The following is a 24,516-nucleotide window of genomic DNA, read 5'->3' as shown; positions in this document are numbered from 1 at the left end:
ACTTTCCATTCCCCCCAACCCTCCCTCCTCAACTTGAATGTAATCTCCATGAGGACAAGGATTCAGGGACTTTATTGTTGTTGTTGTTGTTGTTGTTGTTGTTGTTGTTTTTTCATTACAAAACCTAGAACAGTGCTTGGCAAGTAGTAAGTGCTCAATAAATATTTGTTGGATGAAACGAATAAATAAGACTGAAGACACACACAGGTAGGGATCAGGCTGTTGTTACCTTGAAGCCCCTGCTCCCGAGTCTGGTGGTAGGTGTGTTGGCAGCTCTTGGCCGTGAGGGGCACTGGAGGCTGGCAGCAGGACACCTCTGCCCAGAATTCCTTCAATGCTTTGCCCTCTAAGGTTCCCAGTTGACAACTTCAGGGACGGGGGTGCTACACTCTGAAATTTGTCTCAAGAATCAAATCTCGGGGCCCCTGAGTGGCTCAGTCGGTTAACCACCTGACTCTTGATCTCAGTTCAGGTCATGATCTCACAGTTCATGAGATGGAGTCCTTCGTCCGGCTCTGAGCTGACAGCGTGGAGCCTGCTTGGGATTCTCTCTTTCCCTCTCTCTTTCTGCCCTTCCCCACCTCTCTCTCTCAAAATAAATACATAAACTTAAAAAAAAAGAAAGAAAGAAAAAGAAAAATCTCTGTACGTTTGGTCCTCAATTCTGTGCAGAGGGTAGTGTCCCCTTCTGGTCCCTAAGACCCTGGCCATCAGCAGCATCAAAGAGTGACCCCAGTCACCTCTGAGTGCTGGTCAACAGCTCAGCGGCCAACGAATCTGCTTGTGGCGGATGCTGGAGGTCCAGCTGGTGAGATGGTTAGGGTACCGGAGAGCAGCTGAGGGTGGCCTGGGGGACAGGCATGCTGTGGTCTGAGCCTTCCATCTCCGAGCTCTGTGAAGTCACCCCTAGCCCCTGCCACATGGCCCAGCCACCCATATCTGGGGTTAGGGACTAGGCCAGGCTCATTCACTTTTCCGGAGGGAGGCAGCCCGTTTGTCTTTACAGGCACCTGGATCCTCCCAGGAGGCAAGCTCCTGGGGGCACAGGAGCACAGCCCCCAGTGCACGTGGGAAGGAAGCCCCCTCCCCGATGGCTTTGCCTGAGCTCGCCCCCGCGTCCCCACCAGCTCCCCCAGGCTCCGGGGGCTCCGCAGGCAGTCGGATGCGGGAGCTGCTGCTCGGGACTGAAGAGGTTAACGTGCATCTGCCTCCGAATGTTAATGTGTCTAGGTGATGTCAGTGGGAGCCGGGGAAGGAGGGAGTGGGGAGAGAAGCGGGGCTGGGAGGCGGCAGAAGCTGCCAGACCGCCAGCAAGACCCCCTTCCGGACTGCAGGGCTCGTGCTCTGGGACGGGCGGGCGGCGCTGCCGCAGCCTGCGTGGGTGGACGGGCGAGCAGGCGACGGGCAGCGGCAGGATGGACCTAGAAGCCTCGCTGCTGCCCACCGGCCCTAATGCCAGCAACACCTCGGATGGCCCCGATAACCTCACCTTGGCGGGTGAGTAGTGTTGGAGGGGAGTCCTCCCTCCTCTGCGCTGGGGGTGGGGAGTGGGAAGGTTTCACCTCTGCGCTCAGGAACTGCTCAGGAAACTTTATTACAGTTCTAGAGGATCAGACCTGCAGTCTGCTTTGCCCGGAGGGGAAGGGGAGAAGGGGGCGGGGCAGGCAGCGGCAGAAGGGGGCCGGGGAGGAGGAGAATGAGAAGAGCGAAAAGGCACATTGGGAAGTGGCAGGGGATGGGGGCCAGCCCTGAGGGAGACAGGAGGAGATTCACCCGTGAGTTCCAAATGCTTTGCAGATAAAAATTCCAGGCTGGAAAAGCAAGCAAGAGAAGATAGAGGACAGTGTGTGAGGAGACAGCCGGGTAGGCTCACTCATTTGCTGGTCCCCCTGTCTTTTTACTGAAACTGTGGTAGTGGGATCTGAAACATCCTTACTGACCCCTGGGAAAGGCCATGGGAAGAGATAACTCACAGAGCCACGAGAGGATTAACTTTGCTGGTGAATGAAGCTTCCTGACATTTCCAGAGCTGAGATGCCCTGAAATTCTAGCTCTGAGGAAGGAAAAAAGAGGAAAGGCTTGGTGGAGAAAAATCTCAAGCGGCTTAGGCTGCAACACACAGCTTTGGTCTCTGCTCACTTGGGAAGCCCAGGCTCAGAAGATACAGACCAAGGAAGTCCCTGATAGGCATCCAAGAGAAGAGAGGGCTGCGGGCCTGATGTGCAAAAACCTCTCTCCACAGGAGAGTGGCCCACAGATATGCCTAGGAATCAGCGCACAGCTTCCAACCAGTGATTTCTAAAATGAGATGATCAGGGCTGCAAATAGGAAAACACATGCATGCGCCCATGCATACTCTTGCTCGCCCGCGCGCGCACGCGCGCGCACACACACACACACACACACACACTTTCATGTCCTTCTGGCTATTTTGATGAGGTTTCCTGGTAAAGCCTAGGGGCCCACAGAATAATTCTCTGCAGACAGCTGTGGTTCTTTCTTGAATCTGTGCCTTCTGAGACAATGCAGGAAGCAAAGGACCGGGTCCTTCAACTAACAGGTGGTGCGGGAGAATCTGGTAGGATTAGCCAGGGAACCGGTGGAGGAGGGCAAGGGGACAGGAGAGGGAGAATGTGGGGAGGGAGAACGGTAGGAAAGGATTCCAGATGGATGGCGAGCCCTGAGTGAACCGGAAAGAAGATAAAGAGGTAAGCAAGCACATGACTGCTGGAGGCTAAGCACCCAGTAGGACATTAACCCGTAGACAGGAGTCCATGATAAGTGGTCACAGCTGGCTCCTTTTGTCCCCAGGGTCACCTCCTCGCAGAGGGAGTGTCTCCTACATCAACATCATCATGCCTTCAGTGTTTGGCACCATCTGCCTCCTGGGCATCATCGGTAACTCCACAGTCATCTTCGCGGTGGTGAAGAAGTCCAAACTGCACCGGTGCAGCAACGTGCCCGACATCTTCATCATCAACCTCTCGGTGGTGGACCTCCTCTTTCTCCTGGGCATGCCCTTCATGATCCACCAGCTCATGGGCAATGGAGTCTGGCACTTTGGAGAGACCATGTGCACACTCATCACGGCCATGGACGCCAACAGTCAGTTCACCAGCACCTACATCCTGACCGCCATGGCCATTGACCGCTACCTGGCCACCGTCCACCCTATCTCCTCCACCAAGTTCCGGAAGCCTTCTGTGGCCACCCTGGTGATCTGCCTCCTGTGGGCCCTCTCCTTCATCAGCATCACCCCCGTGTGGCTCTACGCCAGGCTTATCCCCTTCCCAGGGGGCACCGTGGGCTGTGGCATCCGCCTGCCCAACCCAGACACTGACCTGTACTGGTTCACCCTGTACCAGTTCTTCCTGGCCTTCGCCCTGCCCTTTGTGGTCATCACAGCTGCGTATGTGAGGATCCTGCAGCGCATGATGTCCTCCGTAGCTCCCGCCTCTCAGCGCAGCATCCGGCTGCGGACAAAGAGGGTGACTCGTACAGCCATCGCTATCTGCCTGGTCTTCTTTGTGTGCTGGGCCCCCTACTATGTGCTGCAGCTGACCCAGTTGTACATCAGCCGCCCGACACTCACCTTTGTGTACCTGTACAACGCAGCCATCAGCTTGGGCTATGCCAACAGCTGCCTCAATCCCTTTGTGTACATCGTGCTCTGTGAGACATTCCGCAAACACTTGGTCCTGTCGGTGAAGCCTGCTGCCCAGGGGCGGCTTCGAGCCGTCAGCAATGTCCAGACAGCTGATGAGGAGAGGACAGAAAGCAAGGGCACCTGACGCTTCCCCTACAACTCTGGGCACCTCCAAGTCGGGACAGCATGGCGGACCATGATGGGAGAGACGCTGAGAAGAACCCAAGACCCCTCTGGGAGAATGCGGGGAGGCTGGGTGGTGAGGGGTTGTTGCAACTAAAAACATTCCACGGGGTCCACAAATTGCCGGGGACGCTGGCAGCCAGATTTTGGGGGCTTCAAGCATCAGACATCCCCCTAGGAGAGGAGGAAGAGACCTTTGGGTTGAACAGAAACTGAACAAGAAGAAAACTTTCATTCAAATGTTCAGTTGAGCCCTATATCTCTTGGCTCCCCAGTGTCTTTTTCTCAATTGCTGATTTATTTAAAACCTGGGAAGGCCAGGGTGTGAGCAGCGGGGCCCTGGGGAGGTTGGAAAGTGATGTGGCCTCAACACTCCTTCCCATCTCTCCCTGGTGTGATGGAGGGCAGCCCTTCTCCCAAGCTGGCGGGTGATGAAACGAAGCATGCCATCTCTCTGCGTTCCAGCATCCTGTGTCGATTTGCCTGTATCTCTAGGGGATGCATGTTTATTTTGGGGCGGGGTAGGGTGGGGTGGGGTGGGGCTCTGAGCCCACAGGAGTAGGAGAGCCACTTATTGAGAATGACAAGGCTACCTTAGGTGGGTATGGGCAGAAGTCTTTAAAATTAAGAAAAATGGGGAAGAGCAAGGAGGCTTTTGCAGCTGTGGGGACGTTGTTGTCATGAGGCACATTTGTTAATCACCTGATCTGGAGTGAGTGTCCATCAGAGTCCTGCATGTGCAAGGGTCATTCTGATGCCTGGTGTGTTGGCATAATCTTTTTGCTCCAGCCCTTCCTCTCCAAAATAAAAAATGAATAAAGGAAAATCTCCACCCACATCTCTTTGGATGTTCCTGTATAATTGCTTGGGTTTGGGGGTGGGGGTGGGTGGCAGCAAAGGAAAAGAGGGGTCACTTGGCTGCGGCATCTAGACCTTGGTCAGGCTGCATTTTAGAAAGCAGGAAGCAGGGGATCTAAACCCACAGGGAGGGATCCTCTAAACCCACAGGGAGGATTCAGCCACACAAACGGAATTGCTGTGAATTCATTAGATTGCTGCTCAGCTTGGGCTCAGGACTCATCTTCCTGTCTTCTGCTCAGTTGTCATCAGTCCTGGCCCCCGGGGCCCCAAGTCCCACCCGCCACCTCCCCCGCTGAGTCACCAGTCTCAAGGCTGGCTTCTGGGGCAGCCTGAGCCTGCCTCCTGCTGCTGCCAAGATGTGGTGTTGAGCAGGAAGATTACAGACGGGCCGCTGGGCGGCAGCCAAGCCTGCTGCTTCTCAGCTTCTTCTCCGGGAGGAGCTGGGAGCCAGGAGTCCGGGGCAAACTGCTCGGCAGATGTGGATGAGATGGGGGCAACACATTGCGAGCTCCCAGCTTGTCCAGATGCATCTTTAAAGCGGGTGCCACGGCACAGCCTCTTCTTGCTGGGTGTTTTTCACTGCACGGTTGCAGCAGGTATAGGCTGCCTAGCAAACTTCGGGTCCCGGGCAGCTCTTTTTGTCATCGTCATTAGCAGCAGTGTCTTCGGGCTTGAGTTCCACTCCACCTCGGTACCAGGGGGAGCTGAGAAGCTGACAGTTGTCCTTACTCGCTGACAGTGGGGGCTCTAGCTGCCACAGGTAAACTCCCAAGCTATTTCAGATTCACATCCAACAAAAGAAAAAAGATTCTTAGGGGAGGCTTGAGGCAGCTCCCACCCACCAGTTCCAGAAAAGGAGGTTTTCCTGCATCTGGTTTGCCTGTGAAAGGCTTTCTGGGGGTCTACCCCTCCCGCCCCCTCCAAAAAGGAATCTGGGAGGAGAAATAGGTGAGGTGGCCTCTCCCAGGAAATGCAAGTGACCCAGTCTACAGCTCACTGAGGTAGGCGGGCTGAGGAAGGCCCAGCAAGCCCTGGAGAGGGGACACCCCTTCCTTCAGCTCTCAACCCCTACTGAAAACTGATATTGAAGCGAAGTAGGTTGAAACAGAAAGTGAGTGGGTGGAAATGTAAACAGAAGGGAAGGGAGAGGATGGGGGAGAGTTGGAGAAGAGTTGGAGGAACACGGGCACACAGAGAGGAGGGGGGCAGGGAGATTATAATGGGGGAACCCTCGCCAACACATCCTTCCCCAGCCCAAACCTGCAGGTGACACCGGGTAAGAACAAGCGTGTGCAGGAAGAGGGGGTGGTGGCACTGGCAGGACGCTCTTCGTGACATGGTTAGTGGGAATGGTGGGCTGAGAGTAGGGCTTGTGGCTGGTCTGAGGAATGAGTGGGATTTTCTTTTCCTCCTCATTCAAGCTGGGGCTATGAACAGCCCAAACTTCAGGGAACTGGGGGGGCCACGGTGAGGTACAGAGAGTACCGAAGTGGGTGAAGAAGACAAAACTGATCTCTTTGCTCTTTTTCCCCTTTCCACACCTAACAAATACCATCTCTCTCATTGGGCCCCGTCACACCATCTCCCCAAACCAGGTGAGTGCCCTCTACACTGCCCCCTCCTCTACTCCCCAGAAGATATTTCCTCTCCAACTGTGAGGATTAAGTCCCTAAAGTCCCCTGTGGTGGAAGGATTCTGCAGCAGGGGGACTTAGGATCTCACAGATGACACAAGCCAAAATTGCAAGTGACTAAGTGACTGCAGAGAAACCCTTCTGCGTATTCATACTCACTAAAGAAATACTGACAAGAACACCAAATAAAGGGACTAGCAATGATATTTTTATTTCCTGTATTATCAGTTTTATTTGATTTTTAATTTTTTTAATAAATTTTTTTAAAGTTTATTTACTTATTTTGAGAGAGACAGAGACAGTGCAAGTGGGGGAGGGGCAGAGAGGAGAGGGGAGGGGAGGAGAGAATCCCAAGCAGGCTCCATGCTGCCGGTGCAGAGCCTGACGTGGGGCTAGAACCCACAAAACTGTGAGATCGTGACCTGAACCGAAACTCAGAGTTGGACGATCAATTGACTGAGCCACCCCGGCATCCCCTTTTTAAAAATGTTTTTTTAATTAATTAATTAATTAATTAATTAGAGAGAGAGTGAGCAAGCAGGAGAGGGGCAGAGAGAGAGGGAGGGAGAGAATCCCAAGCAAGCCCTGCACTGTCAGCACAGAGCCCAAAGCGGGGCTCAAACTCCCTAACCGTGAGATCGTGACCTGAGTGGAAACCAAGAACTAAACACTTAACCAACTGAGCCACCAGGCGCCCCATTTATTTATTTTAATGTTTATTTATCTATTTTGAGAGAGAGAGAGAGAGAGAGAGAGAGCGCATGCAAGTGATTAGGGCAGAGGCAGAGAGAGATGGAGGGGGAGGATCCCAAGGAGTCTCCTTACTGACATTGCAGAAGCCCAATGTGGGGCTTGATCCCAACACCTGGAGATCATGACACTTATTGTTAAGTGTTGGACACTTAACAACTGAGCCATGCAGGCGCCCCTATTTTGTTTCTTATTGTGGTAAAATATACATAACAACTGAACTGTACATTCAAAAGCAGTCAAGATGAGGGGCACCTGGGTGACTAAGTCGGTTAAGCATCCGACTCTTGATTTCAGCTCAGGTCATGATGTCACAGTCATGAGATCAAGCCCTGCGTTTAGCTCTGCACTGGGCATGGAGCCTGCTTAAGATTCTCTCTCCACCTCCCTCTGCCCCTATCCCCTGCTCATTCTGTCTCTCTCTCTCTCTCTCTCTCTCTCTCTCTCTCTCAAAAAAAGTCAAGATGGTACGTTTTAATTATGTGTATTTTACCACAAAAATATATATAATACATACATATTTTCTGTATATATTAACCACATTCAAGTGTAAAATTCAGTGACATTAAATAATTCACATTATTGTGCAACTACCACCACTACTCATCTCCAAAATTTTTTGGTCTTCCCATACTGAAACTCTATACCCATCAAACACCAACTCCCCATTCTCCTTCCCCACAGCTCCTGGCAACCACCATTCTAATTTCTGTCCATGATTTTGACTACTCTATGTACTTCATATAAGTAGAATTATACAATGTTTGTCCTTTTGTGTCTGGCTTATTTCAATTACTATAATGCCTTGAAGGTTCATCCAGTTTATAGCATGTATCAAAATAGTTCCTTTTCAAAGTTGAATAACATTTCATTGTATGTATTTACCACCTTTCATTTATCCATTCATCTGTCAATGGGCATTTAGCCTGTTTCTACCTTTTGGCTATTGTGAATAATGCTGCTATGAACATGGGTGTACAAACATCTGTTTGAGATCCTGCTTTCAATTTTTTTGTGTGTTTATAGCCAAAAGTGAAATTGCTGAATCATATGGCAATTCTATGTTTAACTTTTTGAGGAACTGCCATACTTTTTCCACAGTGGCTGTGCCATTTTACTTTCCTTCTGGCAATGCTCAAGGGTTCCAATTTCTCTACATCCTTGCCAACAATAGTTCTTTCTTTCTTTCTTTCTCCCTCTTCTCTCTCTTAACTAATAGCTATCCTAATGAATATAAAGTGGTCTTACTGTGGTTTTGAATTGCACCTCCCTATTGATAAATGATGTTGAACATCTTTTCATGTGCTTATTGACTATTTGTATATATTTTTTGGAGAAATGTCTGTTCAAGCCCTTTGCCCATTTTTAAAATTGGGTTCTTTTTTATTGTTAGCAATAATATTATACTCAACCTCAGTAAGGCAGGTTCTTAATGCCTTATTACTAAGAAAAAAAACATTATTTTAGCTAGGCTATTTCTCCTTGCTATTCAATGAGTTTACTTGTCTCTGCCCGCCCGCCTCCCTCCTCCCCGGCCTTGAACATTCGGATGGAAAACCACAAAGCCTCCAAAACCTCCTCCTCCCTCCTGGCTTATGACGTGCAAGAGTCAAACTGATCCAGTAGCTTCAGGTGAAGAGGTCAGAGAAAGCAAGGCAGCATCCCATCTTGGAAGAGGTTTGGCGAGGCCAGGCTAAACGTAATTTTACAATTAGCGATGACTTACTAATTATACCTAAATTTTGAGATTGTGGAAATGGGGGTGGTGGTCATGGCAATGGGGAAGGGGAGGGAATTCCTCTTTGAGGCGGGATTCCTGTTGAACAGCGATGGGCAACCTACTGTGAGTACCCCAGCCTCATGTCTAACTCTCAAAGGATAACCAAGGGAAGAACCTTCTAGAAGGTCAGGGGTGGAATAAAGAAGCCATTCACTTAATTATCTGCTAAGCTATCTCCTCCATTAGTGATGGGTAGTGGTGGTCTCAGGTGACACAGAAAGGCAACATCCTTTGTTAAAAGAAAAAGAAAAAGAGTAGCTTCTGTTTCTTTTTAAGGTCATTCTTCTGCCAAGTGCTATGCTAAATACTATATTTACTTAATAACTCATTTAATCCCCCCACAAGCCTTTTGTGGGAGGGAGAACTTTATGCCCATTTTAGAGACGGGTCAGCTGTGACTTAGGCTAAATGACTTGCCCAAGGTCACAGAGTTAGTGGCAGTGCCAAGATTCAAATTCAAATATGCTTGATTCTGAAGTCCACATACTGTATTATCTCTTCTCAAATCACATGCTTTTCCTCAAATTGGCCTGAGTCTCATCTCCACCCACCCTGGGTCTCACATCTCTCTGCCTTGTACACCCCTGAGCTGAAGAACCCCTTCTCCTCTCCCAGGTGCAATTCTTGCTTGCCCTCTGAGATGAATTGCATCCCCCAAAAGGAGACACGCTGAAGTGTTACCTCCCAATACCTCAGAATGTGACCTTATTTGGAAATAGGGTCTTACGGATTTACCCAAATCCAGATGAGGGTCCTAATCCAATCAGCGTGGGTCCTAATCCAATATGATTGGTGTCCTTATGAAAAAAGGGAATTTGGACATGAACAGACACACACTCAGGGAATATCATGTGAAGACATGGGGAGAATGCCATGGAAGATGGCAGATTAGAGTGATCCATCTAGAAGCCAAGGAATGCCTGAGGCAACTAGCAGCTGGGAGACAGTCCTGTGACAGACCCTTCTCTAGCATCTTCAGAGAGACCACCTCTCTGGTCCTGCCCACCCCCTGACTTCACATTTCACAAAGTCTGTTGTTTTAAGCCACCCACTTTCTGGTACTTTGTTATGTATAGCAGCATCAGGAAACTAATGTACCCCCCACGTCTCATCTCTGATGTGTTCTCATCTGGAAGGACAAGGGCCTCCCCTCCTGAGGTTTAATTGCTTTCCCTTCTGGATTCCCAGAGCTCTGCATAAGCACCCCACTCCCCCTCAGTTACCACCTTGCTGAAGGGCTCTTTAGTGCATTTGCCTCCTCCAGTGAGTGAGCTGCCCAGGCGGGGATTATTCACTTTTGCTTCTCAGCCTCTCTCACAGGACCCCCAGCACAAAAGCTCAAGCACATACATCATCCACATGAAACATCACGGAATCATGCGGTTGGGAGGCCGGCACTGGTCTTCTAGTCCAGCCCATCATAAACAGACTTGTCCAGGAGGCTCCAGAGAAGGCCCAAAGGCTGTAGACTGACTCACAAATTGGCCAAAGCAAACCAGGTTTTCATCCCCCTGCCATTTCTACTTCTATGGCCCCCTTTCAGGCTCTGTCTCTTCAGAAATACTGCGCCTCCCTTTCTCCCCACAAGGGCCGTGCAGGTAAATCCCACGACTTGCTAGCACTTAGTAGGCGGTGGCCTTGACAAGTGACTTCCTCCCTTGGGCCCATTTCCTTATCTGTAAAATGGGGAGAACAACACCTGGGCGGTGGGCTGTTGGGGTGATTAAAGGAAATGTCACATATGCACCCTGAGGGATTCCCAGGTTCACCTTCACCTGAACTTAACATCTCTGTTCCGGGGGGGGGGGGGGGGGGCTTGCGGGCAGGCCGGTGCCTCCTCAAACATTTCTGCCAGTGGTTGTGTATCACCAGCCACCCTGGCTCAGACCCTCCCCTGCCTGGCTCTCTGCAGGTGGCTTCATCCTGAGGCAGCCAGGGCTAGCCCAAGCCTGAGACAGTGGGACTCAGAGACTGTCAAAGCAGGGAAGGAGGGGAGGGCCCAGAATCCAAGGACTGAGGTGGCCAGCAGGTCTCAGGATTCCTGCAGTCTGTCTGTGACACCAGGTCACAGGGAGTCACTTCTGCCCCCTCTTCACGGGCTGGGAATGTTGCCCTGTTTCTGAGCCATGGACACTGGACCTGGACCCTTTCCCCGTCTCCTTCTTCCTCCTTGCTTTAAGGCCTCCAATCTCTTCTTCCCTAGCCTGCTCAAAGAAAACCCACAATCCAAGGTAAAATGCAAAATTGTTCCTGCCAAAGAAGATATACCCTTTTACTCTATTATGCAGAACAATGTATTTAAGTCTCTGTGTCTCAACCTATCTCATTGCTGACAGGGGAAGAGACACTTGATCTTTGCAAACCCCGCCTCCAAACCGCACTAAGTGCTTCTCACAGTAAACTGTCAGTAACTTTTCTTTTTTTTCCTTTTTTAAATATTTATTTTATTTTGGGAACTCGCAAAAAGGGGAGGAGCAGAGAGGGGGGCGCAGAGGATCCGAAGTGGGCTCTGCACTGACAGGCTGACAGCAGTGAGCCCAACGTGGGGCTCAAACTCAAGAACTGTGAGACCAGGACCTGAGCCGAAGTCGGATGCTCAACCAACTGAGCCGCCCAGGTGCCCCAGTAATTTTTCGAAGGAGAGTTTTCCGTCCATGATCCTTAGAGCAGAAGTCTATGTTTGGCTGCCTAAGATGCTGCATCTGACCTATAGATGTGAATTTTGGGGTTTTGCTTTGTTAAGATAAAAGAGTTTGCGAGTTAGTTGCCAACTTTTAAATTCCTAGATTTACTTAAAAATCTGAATGACCTAGCTTCTCTTAAAATATCGGAAGGTCTGGCGATGGGGCCTGCCTTCTCCCAGGCCAACAATCTGCTGGATTCGAGAGAGACCATCCCCTTTCACAGGCATGCACGCTACAGTTTGCCACAGTCCCCACTCTTCCTTATTGTTTCCTTGACTCTGCTAGTTTCATTTATCTAAGTCACTTGCCTGTACCCTCTAGACATTTGATTTCATAGCCTAGCCCTGGGCCCAGCTCATATAGGGTATTGTGAACCATACCAATGATTTTATTTTGATTTTGATTTATTTTGTTTGTTTGTTTATAGCTCCATGCCCAAGGTGGGGTTTGAACTCGCAACCCCAAGATGAAGAGTCGCCTGCTCCACCAACTGAGTCAGCCAGGTGCCCAGTGATTCTGGATTTTATACCAAATCTAAGAGAAACCATCAAAAGGCTTTAAGCATGTGAATGATATGCTTAAGTTTGTATCTGAAAGTCATCATCCTGTGTTCTGTGTAGAGAGTGGATTAGGAGCGGGTAGAGAATAAAAGCAAAGGGCCAGTCTACAGTAGTAACTCTGGCAAGCAGTGGCCTGCATTGGGTGGTGGCCGTGGAGACGGAGAGAGGTGGACACATGCGAGACACATTTGTGAAGAAGAAGCCATGGGGCCTGGGATGAGCTGGATGTGGAGGGTGGAGAATGAGTTGATGGAATGTGTAACTAGGGGGGATAGGGCTTCCGTTTATGGAAACGGGGGACCCGAAAGGGGTGCAAATTTATGGGAGGACATCCTAAGTCCCGTATGGGGTTTGTTCATATGTGAGACGCTCAAGTATCCCATTGATTTCAGAAGAGCCAGGCTGGGAATACAAAGTCGAGGGCCACTGGCCCACAGATGGATGAGATGGCCTAAGGGGAGAGTAAGTGCAGAGTCAGATAAGAAGAGGCTTAGGCCTCGGGGCACCTGAGTAGCTCAGTCAGTTGAGCGTCAGACTTTCGCTCAGGTCAGGATCTCACAGTTCTTGGTTTCCAACCCCACATCAGGCTCTGTGCCGACAGCTCGGAGCCTGGAGCCTGCTTCAGATTCTGTGTCTCCCTCTCTCTCTGCCCCTCCCCTGCTCCCGCTCTCTCAAAAATAAATAAACATTTAAAAAAAAAAAAAAAAAAGAAGAGGCTTGGCCTGAGTCCTGGGAAATTCCCATGCAGAGGCTGAACTGAGGAGGAACAGACAGGCCAGTGAACAAATCTGTAAAGGAAGAGTCACAGGGGTAGTAGGAACACCGAGGAAGTGTGGCATCATCGAAGCAAGAAGGGAGTAGTTTAAGGAGGAGGAGTCAGCTGGAGCAAAGCTGCCTAGGAGGTCAGGTCAATGAGGCATGAAAGGGTCCATTGGATTTAAGATCACGGTGGTCACTGAAGACCACAGCTCACTGGGGCTGGGGAGTGATGGCTTCCTTTCAGAGGAAGCAAATGCTCCCTAGTTTGTCACAGCCCCACCACTCCTTCCCATCTAACACTTGGTCCAGAGTCACATTTATTTTGTCCGGTTCCTGGAAGCATTTATACATCTCACCCTTGCCCTGCAGCAGCAAGTCCTATTTTGCAGCATAATTTTAAAACAGTGATTTTTTCTTTCTCCTAACATAAAAAGCACTTAACATTAGGCCTAGCACTTCATAAATGTTAGTGGTTAATTATCTCACTTTTTCCTGTCCTGTTCTCCATAAACCTCCACAGGATGCTCCAGACTCTTTTCTTCTCTGGTTGATTGCAAATAACTTAAAGGCTCTGCCCCAGGGGCGCCTGGGTGGCTCAGCTGGTTAAGCATCTGACTTCAGCTCAGGTCAAGATCTCATGGTCTGTGAGTCCAAGTCCTGTGTTGGGGTCTGTGCTGACAGCTCGGAGGCTGAAGCCTGCTTCAGATTCTGTGTCTCCCTCTCTCTCTGCCCCTCCCCAACTTGCACTCTGTCTCTCACTCTCTCTCTCTCTCTTTCAAAAATAAACATTAAAAAACAAAACAAAAAACCCTCTGCTCCTGCCCTATGGGGTTTCCTCCATCTGATTTGACCTTTCATCCCCTGTGCCTACTTGAATCCTACCCACCCTTCTGTTCCAGCTCAGTTTCCTGCTTCTCTGTACAGCCTTCCCAGCCCTCACTAGTCTCCAGTGAGTGAATCATTCTCTGGACTCATAAAACTTCCTAGCTATGCCACTTACGTGATTAATCTTGCTCTGACATGTGACTTGGATGGTTATTTACTTGAATTATTGCTTTGTCTCTCCAACTTAATTGTAAACTTGTGGTCAGGGAGGTATATTTCTATACATCCCAGCAATTTTTACACATCGTCTTGCACACAGTAGGTCCCAACATAATGGCTGATTGATAACTTAATCACACCTTCCTAGAAGTGGACACCTATTGTTTTGTCTGACAGATCCATCTTCCTTTTCTGGAAAATGTCTACTGTCCCTCTGCCTCCCCCCTCCCCCTCATGGTGACAAAAGAAGCATTATGTCTTTACTGGGGAACACCTGCCACCTCAACCCTCTTCCCTGCCCATTCACTCCTCTCTGAGGCCCTGACAGGAACATACAAAGATGTCTCACCAAGTTCCGGGCAGAAAGCAGCAGTCACGGCCAACACTTATTGAATGTGTGTCAGGGATGGTTTCACATGCTGTACAAACGTTTTGTTCAGGCTCATTAAACCCATACAAGATCCCTACAAGGTAGATAATACCATTCTCCCCATTTTACAGATGAGGAGACTGAGGCAGACCTCCCATCTTTCCCATGTCTCCTGTGTGGAAGCTAGACTTCTCACACTCTGAGCTCTCTATTTCTTCCCTCGCCACTGAAACTCCACTTTATTCTCCTCCCGCCTCCTCCACAGCACAGTCCAGGTGTTTCCTATCATCACGCCTTTTGTTGTACCAATCTCTTTGCCTGGGAACACTGTTCCCCCCTTTTTTGCCCAAGTAACTCCTGACAAAGGTCAGGTGGTGGGTGCCTCTTTCAGGAAGCCCTCCTTGAATAGCCTCCTCCCTCCTAGATGGGAGAACGGCTGTCATCTCTCCACCGTGCCCTGGGTGACCCTCCAGGATTATACTCACTACGTTGCAATTCCCTAGTCTGTTGACTTATCTGTGCCTCCATAGACTCTGGGCTCCACGACAACATGGAGACCAGGGTCCAGCACTGGGCCTGATACAAAGTCAGCAGAGTGAAAGCAGAAACAGCGGTTCTCCCCAAATCCATGGTGTCGCGGTTAACGCTCCTGTGCCAGCCTCACAGAACTGTGGAGGAGCGAGAGCCCCAGAGAGCTTCAGTTCAATGAGTTGAACGCCTACCGCGTGCAGTCACGGTGGCAGAGTAAGACGGGCACTAACAAGTTCTGGCGAGGATGTGGAGAAATCAGAACCCTCGAACACTACTCGCGGGGATGTAACAGGTGCAGCCACTGTGGAAAGCAGTGTGGCGGTTCTTCAAAAGGTTAAGCACAGGGCCGCCTGGGTGGCTCAGTCGGTTCAGCTTCCGTCTTCAGCTCAGGTTATGATCTCACCGTTGGTCGGTTCGAGCCCCGCGTCGGGCTCTGGGCTGACAGCTCTGAGCCTGGAGCCTGCTTCGGATTCTGTGTCTCCCTTTCTCTCTGCCCCTCCCCTGCTCGCACTCTGTCTCTCTCTCCCTCTCTCCAAAATAAATAAACATTAAAAAAAGGTGGGGGTGGCACCTGGGCGGCTCAGTCGGTTGAGCGTCTGACCTCAGCCCAGGTCATGATCTCGTGGTTCACGAGTTTGAGCCCCGTGTCGGGCTCTGTGCTGACAGCTCAGAGCCCGGAACCTGCTGCACATTCTGTGTCTCCCTCTCTCTCTGCCCCTCCTCTGTTCACGTTCTGTCTCTCTCTCTCTCAAAATAAATAAAAACATTAGACAATTTTTTTTTTAAAAAAAAGGTTAAACACAGAGTTAGAGCATGACCCATCAATTCTGCTGCTGGATGTACACTCAAAAGAAATAAAAACATACATCCACACAAAAACCTGTACACAAATGTTCATAGCAACATTCTTCATAATAGCCAAAAGGTAAAAGCAACCCAAATGTCAATTAACTGATTACTGGATGAACAAAATGTGGCAAATCCATGCAGTGGAATAATATTAGGCCACAGAAAGAATGAAAAAGAAACGACACATGTTACATCGTGGATCAACTGGGAAACACTCCGCTACACAAAAGAGTCCAGTCACGAAAGACCACATGTTGTATGATTCCATTCATATGAAACGTCCGAGAATTGGCAAATCCATAGAGACGGAAAATAGATAGTGATTGCCATCTTTGGAGAGAGGATGATAGAAATGTTCTAGAATTAGACAGCAGTGGCAATTGCACAACCTTGTGAATCTACTAAAAACCACTGAATTGTACACTGTAAAAGGGTAACTCTTATGGTATGTGAATTATATCTCAATTTTAAGAAAAGTGGCAGAGTATGCAAAGCTGAGGGAGGTGGAGACTAGGGGAGGTGATGAGGAGAACAGGACAGTAATAATAATAATGGCTAATAGTTATCAAGTGCTGGTTATGGGATACACACGAGGCTAAATATTTACCATAAATAAATTATCCTACTAAATCCTCACAGCAACTCTGTGAGGTAGGTTCTATCATTACTCCCATTTTATAGATGAGGAAATTAAAGCCCTGGAGAGGTTCAGCGGCTGATCCAAGCCATAACCATAAAGCTGCACCACATTGGAATACTGCCTCATGCACGTGACCATCCACAAGACAGAATTAAGTCCCCGAATAAAAGTAGAAGGTGATGGAGGAGGCTGAAGAAGTCTTCACATCTCACTGGGGGTTTAGGGCATTTGAAAAAGATTTTGGAGGGCAGATAGGACTGTGATAAGCAAAGATGGAGAAGAACAAGTTTCAGAAAGGTGGAAAAAACTTGAACAAATATGTAGAGTTGAGAAAGCTTGAGTGTATTTATCTTTTAAACTTTTTTAAAAAGTTTATTTGTTTTTTTTTTAATTTTTTTTTAACGTTTATTTATTTTTTTGGGACAGAGAGAGACAGAGCATGAACGGGGGAGAGGCAGAGAGAGAGGGAGACACAGAACCGGAAGCAGGCTCCAGGCTCTGAGCCATCAGCCCAGAGTCTGACGCCGGGCTCGAACTCACGCTCCGCGAGATCGTGACCTGAGCTGAAGTTGGACGCTTAACCGACTGAGCCACCCAGGCGCCCCTGTTTATTTATTAATGTTTATTTACTTTTGAGAGAGAGGGAGAGCACAAGCAGGGGAGGGACAGAATGGGGGGGGGGGAGGGCAGAGGATCAAAAGCAAGTTCCATGCTGTCAGCACAGAGCCTGATGTGAGGCTTGAACTTGTGAACCTCGAGATCATGAACTGAACTGAAGTCAGATGCTTAACTGACTGAGCCACCCAGGTGCCCCATAAAGTTTATTTATTTATTTTTGAGAGACAGAGAGAAAGAGAGAGCAAGAGAAAGAGAGAATGAACAAGGGGGAGAGAGAAAAGGAGAGAGAGAATCCCCATGCAGGCTCCACACTGTCAGCGTGGAGCCCAAAGTGGGGATCGAGCTCACCTGATGAGGGGCTCAAACTCATGAACCATCAGATCATGATCTGAGCTGAAGCAGGATGCTTAACTGACTGAGCCACCCAGGCACCCCAGTTTGAATGTATTTAAAGGACTCTGCCTAACATTATCGGTGCCTCCCCCCAATAGTCATGCCCTCTTCTTCCTCACCAACAGAATCTCCATGTGACAGATCATGATTAGTCCAAGACCATTGGACAAAACAGTCTCCTGCTTTCCCAGCCTCCCTTGCAGCTAAGGGTGCACATGTGATCCAGTTTTGGCCAAGAGGACCTAAGCAGATGTCTGATGGGAAGTTTTCCTTCCTGACTGAAGGAAACAGATGAGCTTCAGACCATTGGGCCCTTCCTCCTTTCTCCCTGCCTTGAATGCAGATACTTTGTCTGGAGCTGCAGCCACTCTCCTGGCATCATGAGGTGACAAGTATGAGAATGCTAATCAATGCACTGAGGTTGGTGGGGCAGAAAGACAGAACGAGCATGGGTCCCTGAAGCTATCACTGACTTGCTGAACCAACATCATCCTCCAGACTTCTTGTTGTGCAAGAAAATAACTTCTGTTTGTTTAATAACGGTTCTGTTAACTCTCCTGATAACATCCTGAACTTGTAACCTTGTGGTTTACAAAGGACTGACCCCACCTCCCAGCTCCAGGGATGGGCCCCAGCTGGCTTTAACCAATCACTCTATCCCATCTCCCTGGCTACTGTGGTTCATTCAGGGATGCAGCACTTTGCTCTTAGACTTCTAGCTTCCAGAACTGGAAGAAATCAAAGTCCATTGTTTGAGCCAGTCAGTCTATGGTATTTTATTACAGAAGCCTGAGCTGACTGAGACAATCTGCAAGAATTTTTTGATTGTCAGTGACAGAACTTCAACTCCAACTGACTTGAGCAAAAAAGGGGAATGTATGGGCCTATTAAGTAAAAAGTTCAGGGCTGGCTAAGGCTTTAAGTCATGACTGGATCCAAGGGCTCAAACTCTGCGATTAGCACACACTCTCCCTTTTTCTCTTCCTCATGCCCCTCCCTCTCCTCATGGTTTTCCTTAATTTCGCTCTTCCTCAACTTCATGCTCAAGGGATGTCCGCCCATGTGGTGGCAAAGATGGCCACCAGCAGCTGTATGAACTTGCATTGTCCTCACAGACAACAGCTCTAGGTTTAGCCAGCATTTCCGTCCTGTCACCTGATATGACCTTGGCCCCACAACATCTGTTTCAAAACGGGAAAAGGCCTCTGATTTTGGTTCTGTGTTTACAGACTTTCCCACTTCCACTCAACCAAGTGTGAGAACTAGGAAAATGGGACACTCCTATCGGCTAGTCCAAGTCACGTGTTCACCCTAGTGGGGCCATTTCATTGGAAGCCCCATTGTGTGCTTGTGTGCCATTTCTTTTAAGAGAAAAAAGAAAAAGAGCGTTTATATTACCTCAAGTAGACAGAAAGGTGATAGGAAGACAAAATCAACAGATATTCTGCCGGGCTGGGTCTCAGTAGTAGAGAGGAGGGCATAGAAAGTCAAATGGGCAAAGGATTTAGGTGACCCCAAGAATGACAGCTGTTTGCTGTTGAGGATTTTGCACAGGAAGGAATCTTTAATCTTGAATCTGATGAAAATCTGGATTCTCCCCATCTCAAATAAACATTTCCACATGCACTTAAAATACGGCAAGTAAGGGACGCCTGGATGGTTCAGTCGTGGAGCATGCAACTCTTGATCTCCAGGTCGTGAGTTGGGAGCCCCACATTGGGCATAGAGACTACTTAAAAAAAAATACAGCAAATAAGTATGGAGGGTTTTTAACCTCCTCCCTGGATGCCCGAGGAAGAACCTTGAGGAATGAGCAATTCCTAGAGGTGAAATCTAGAAACGTTCATCAGATAATCCCACACATCAATGTAAACAGTTGGGATTCTACAACAGAGAGGTATGAGAGAGAATAAGTGCCGGACAAGGATAGAGCTGAAGAAGTGACATTTCACCCACCAAGCCAGAAAGGATAAGGAGGGGAGGGGCCTTCCTGCTAAAGGGAGTTACCTGTGCAAGAACCTTGTGTTTGGAAGGAGGTGAAGGAAAGGCTGATGGATGCCCTGATATGGTGAACCCAGGGTGAGCCCTACTGTGTTCTCATGTCCTCCTGGGTCTACTTTACAGTGCAAAACAAGAAAGAAATCTGGGGGCCCCTGGGTGGCTCAGTCAGTTGAGCATCCGACTTTGGTTCAGGTCATGATCTCGCGGTCGTGGGTTTGAGTCCCGCTTTGGGCTCTGTTCTGACAGCTCAGAGCCTGGAGTCTGCTTCGCATTCTGTGTCTCCCTCTCCCTCTGCCCCTACCCTGCTCAAAATAATAAATAAACACTAAAAAATGTTTAAAAAGAAAGAAATGTGGTTGTAATTGTGGTTGTGGTTGTAATAGCAGTCTGGGGGCAAACCATTCATTGCAAAAGGGAAAAACAAGAGAGTTTGGTTCATAGAAGCTCTGCTGTCTTTCCATCCTGGTCTCTCCTGGATCTCAGTAGAAAAAATAAAAATAAAAAGGCTGCAATCCCAAATGCCAGCTTAATTACCACCCATACTTGATAAAGCTCTGACTCATCAGACAAATGGATCTTGAGCACAAACCACGCTACCGCAGAGCCACTGCTTGGTGCTCCTAGGTCAGCTCCCCCACCCCTGCTACCAAGCCCGCACCCCTGCTACAGGGCATCTGAGAGTAGCATCAGTGCTCTGCCCTGCAGCCAGGTCCCCGGCAGCTTCTACCCAGGCTCACCTGGCTGCCTGCCAACAAGAGCTTTTCTGGAGACCTTCGTTATTTCTGGTGGCCTCCCCAGTTCTCCTTCCTTCCTCGGGAAATGGAGTTAAGAGGAAGAAATCAGAAATCAAGCCAACTATCTTCCTGAAGGAAATGGGGAAGGGAACTTTAAATGCCAGAGCACCTTGTAGATAGAGCAGGTACAGCACCCGAAAGTCACCAGTCACAGCCTTTGCCCTCATCTCCATCTCCTTGACCAGTTGACCACTCCCCCCTTTTTAGTGATGCTTCTCAAATTCCTATCTCCCTTCCTGCCCCCTGGTCCAAGGTTCCCATCTGTCTACCATCCCAGACTCAATATGGTGGAAGCCATATGTTTATTATTTATTTGTTTATTTATTTAATGTACTTATTCTTGAAAGAGAGAGAGCTCAGATAGGGGAGGGGCTGAGAGAGGGGACAGAGGATCCGAAGCGGGCTCTGTGCTAACAGCAGCAAGCCCGATGTAGGGCTCCAACTCAAGAACCATGGGATCCTGACCTGAGCCAAAGCTGGAGGCTCAACTGACTGACCACCCAGGTGCCCCAGAAGCTGTATTTTTACTATCCTCCTGCTACTTACTCCTCACACTAACTCTCCCAATCCCCCATTTTTCTTCACGGCATCATGTCTTTTGCTCTTTTTCATCCAGTATATTTGTTCCATCATGAAGTCCCAGCATGTCTTATATTAAATTATTTCACAGATTCATTCCTTCTATTTAATTTCTAGACTCAGAGACACATGGGTTTATACCCCAGCATGGCCATTAACTTGCTGTGTGACCCTGGGTAAATCACTTAACCTCTCTGAGCTTTTTTTTTTTTAAGTTTATTTTTTTTTTAATTTTTTTTTTCAACGTTTTTTATTTATTTTTTGGGACAGAGAGAGACAGAGCATGAACGGGGGAGGGGCAGAGAGAGAGGGAGACACAGAATCGGAAACAGGCTCCAGGCTCCGAGCCATCAGCCCAGAGCCTGACGCGGGGCTCGAACTCACAGACCGCGAGATCGTGACCTGGCTGAAGTCGGACGCTTAACCGACTGCGCCACCCAGGCGCCCCAAAGTTTATTTATTTTGAGAGAGAGACAGAGAGAGTGAGCAGGGGAGGGGCAGAGAGAGAGGGAGAAAGAATACCAAGCAGACTCTGTGCTGTCAGTGTGGAGCCTGACATGGGGCTCAAACCCATGAACTGTGAGATCATGACCTGAGCCAAAACCAAGAGTCAGACACTTAACTGACTGAGCCGCCCAGGTGCCCCAACCTCCCTGAGCTTTATAATCTGGAAAATGGAGGTAAGAATACATTCCTTGCAAGGTTGCTGTGGGACTTGAAGCATATGTAAAGTGGTACCCACTAGTTGCCCCATAAAACACAGACAAGTTCTCTTCTGCCCTTGCTGTCTCCCTTGGTAGCATCCTAATCTAAACCCTCCTCATCACATACTTCCCAAAGGTCCCCAGTTTTCTAATCTTCTTCTCCAATCCAATATATCCAAACACCAAGACCAGAGAAATTTCAAAATATTGTGTTCCTTTTCCCACTCTTCTGACCCTATAACAGTCCTTTGCTATTGCCATCAGGTAAAGCTGAAGACCTTTTCTAGTCCTAAAATGTGCAATAGCATGGCCTCATACATCCCAGGATGACTCCACTGTGTCTTGTTGAGGACCATGGGAATGATTGTGATTGCCTGAGGGGGACTGGAAGATGAAGAGACCTAAGGACAGGACAGAAGGTTGGGGACATTAGCCTTTCAGGGCTGGAAGGAAGAGAACCAGTAGAGGAGCTTGTAGAAGGCCAGGTAGAGAGGTAGGCCTGGCATCCAGAAAAAGTTAGTTTCCAAGAGAAAGTGATCACGAGTGTCAAATGTTGCAGAAAGGTCAAGTAGAGAACTGAAAAGGGCATGTCACGAGCTTGAATACTGTCCTCCAAAAAGATGTGTCAAGTTGTAACCCCCCACACTTGTGAATATGACTTTATTTGGAAATTGGGTCTTTGCAGCTGTAATTAAGGATCTCAAGATAAGATTGCCCTTCACTCTGGAAAACAGTATGGAGGTTCCTCAAAAAATTAAAAATAGAACTGCCCTGTGACCCAGCAATTCTACTACTAGGTATTTATCCAAGGGATACAGATGTGTGGTTTCAAAGGGGCACCCCAATGTTTATAGCAGCCCTATCGACAATAGCCAAGTATGGAAAGAGCCCAAATGTCCATCGACAGATGAATGGATAAAGAAGATGTGGTATATATATACAATGGAGTATTACTCGGCAATCAAAAAGAATGAAATCTTGCCATTTGCAACAACGTGGATGGACCTAGAGGGTATTATGCTCAGCAAAATTAGTCAGAGAAAGACAAGTATCATATGACTTCATTCATATGAGGAATTTAAGGTACTAAACAGATGCACATAAGGGAAGGGGAGCAAAAATATAAAAACAATGAAGGGGACAAAACATAGGAGACTCTTAAATACAGAGAACAAACTGAGGGTTCCTGGAGGGGTTGTGAGTGGGGGGACAGGCTAAATGGGTAAGGGGCATTAAGGAGGGCATTTGTTGGGATGAGCACTGGGTGCTATACACAGGGGATGAATCACTGGAATCTACTCCTGAAATCATTATTGCTCTATATGTTAACTTGGAGGTAAATTAAAAAAATAATTAAATTTAAAAAAAAAGATTGCCCTTGATTTAGGGTGGGTCATAAATCCAATGACTGATGTCCTTGGTGTTTATTAAAGGAGAGGGTGCTCGCTTCGGCAGCACATATACTAAAAAAAATTGGGGCGCCTGGGTGGCTTGGTTGGTTAATCGTCCGACTTCGGCTCAGGTCATGATCTCACGGTCCGTGAGTTCGAGCCCCATGTCAGGCTCTGTGCTGACAGCTCAGAGCCTGGAGCCTGTTTCAAATTCTGTGTCTTCCTCTCTCTCTGCTCCTCCCCTGTTCATGCTCTGTCTCTCTCTGTCTCAAAAATAAATAAACGTTAAAAAAAAAAAAAATTTAAAAAAAAAAAAAAAAGGAGAGGGACACAGGGACACAGAGACACAGAGGGCAAGGTATGTAAAGACTGAGGCAGAGACTGGATGAAGGTGTCCATGAACACCAGAAATTAGGAGAGAGGCACCGATCTCTGGATTTCAGTTTTCTGGCCTCAGTGAGAGAATACATTTCTCTTACGTTTGCTTTTGTCACAAGCTACCATGTTTGTGGTCCTGTTACAGCAACTCTGGGAACTAATAGAGGACGCCTTGCATTTATGAATAGAGTGGTTGTGGGAGCAATGGTGGCTCAGTCGGACCTCAGTCTGGCTTTGGCTCAGGTCATGATCTCACGGTTTGTGAGTTCGAGCTCCATGTCAGGCTCTGTGCTGACAGCTCGGAGCCTGGAGACTGCTTTGGATTCTGTGTCTCCCTCTCTCTCTGTCCTTCCCCTGCTTGTGCTCTCTCAAAAATAAATAAACATTAAAAAATTAAAAAGAAAAAAAGAAATAGAGTGGTTGTTGGTTGACCATGGTGGGTTCTGAAGTAGTAGGAACACCTTTTCCAGGAAGCTTTACTAGAGGGGTGAGGAGATGAGGGCAGTAACTAAAACTAGGTCATCTAAAGAAAAGGGCTTTTATTTTTTAATTTTTTTCATTCATTTTTTGAGAGAGAAAGAGAGAGACAGAGTGTGAGCTGGGGAGGGGCAGAGAGAGAGGGAAACAGAATCGGAAGCAGGCTCCAGGCTCTGAGCTGTCAGCACAGAGCCCGACGCGGGGCTCAAACTCACAGACCGCGAGATCATGACCTGAGCCAAAGTCGGCCGCTTAACCAACTGAGCCACCCAGGCGCCCCAATTTGGCTTTTGTTTTTTACAAAATACTGCTCATAGGAGTTCCTATGCCCAACAGTGTTAGAAGGACAGAATCCACAGATTCACAGACTTTCAGGGCTGGAAGGACCCTTAAACATGCCTGGTCAGAAGTGTGTGGACTGGGAAGAGGATCTGTTGAAAGGGAATCTGGGAAAGAGGATTTGTTTGCCCTGGAGAGGATTGGGAATGCAAAGAGAAAGAGGGAATCGCTGCTTGGCTTTGCACATCCCCAAAAATATTCCAGCGTGTAAAGCAAAAGCGAATAGCCTTGAAAGCCAGTCTCTGCCAAGAGAGACAAGATTTTCTAAATAATATAAACCCACATTAACATATCAAGAGCCAGGCCTGGTGGACTAGGCCACCGAGTTTTGTTACGAGCCTGGAGTGGAAGGCAGAGGCCAGGGACACACAGGGTTTCAATCTCCTCCTCTGGGCCAAAGCCAGGGGCAGGGGGACGGCATGTGAGAGGGTTGAGGAGTAGCGAAAAGCACTGCATTCTTGGCCCTCCCTCTTATTTGGATACCTAGGAGACCCACAGTGGGCTAGACAGCGTGTCCAGCAAGCAGAGGGGCAAAAATGCAACACGGAGGTG

The 24,516-nt window shown here is 48.5% G+C and overlaps 1 protein-coding gene and 1 long non-coding RNA gene across 2 annotated transcripts in view; one reads left to right on the top strand and one right to left on the bottom strand.

Moving 5' to 3' along the window:
* Positions 1–971: 971 nt before the first annotated feature.
* MCHR1 (melanin concentrating hormone receptor 1) lies at positions 972–4,667 on the top strand. The gene is made up of 2 exons (XM_058682133.1): positions 972–1,497; positions 2,812–4,667. The coding sequence occupies exons 1-2, from the start codon at positions 1,215–1,217 to the stop codon at positions 3,789–3,791; spliced, it is 1,263 nt and encodes a 420-aa protein (XP_058538116.1). The 5' UTR covers positions 972–1,214; the 3' UTR covers positions 3,792–4,667.
* Positions 4,661–24,516, bottom strand: part of LOC131483750 (uncharacterized) — a 42,704-nt gene continuing 22,848 nt past the window's right edge. Inside the window, exon 3 of the long non-coding RNA XR_009247890.1 lies at positions 4,661–5,463. This is a non-coding gene — a long non-coding RNA (uncharacterized LOC131483750). The remainder of the gene's footprint in view (positions 5,464–24,516) is intronic.

The sequence above is a fragment of the Neofelis nebulosa genome, chromosome 8, assembly GCF_028018385.1.
Source record: "Neofelis nebulosa isolate mNeoNeb1 chromosome 8, mNeoNeb1.pri, whole genome shotgun sequence".
Taxonomy (NCBI): domain Eukaryota; kingdom Metazoa; phylum Chordata; class Mammalia; order Carnivora; family Felidae; genus Neofelis; species Neofelis nebulosa.
The sequence above is the reverse complement of the archived record's forward strand: the minus strand, read 5'-3'. Positions and strand labels throughout refer to the sequence as shown.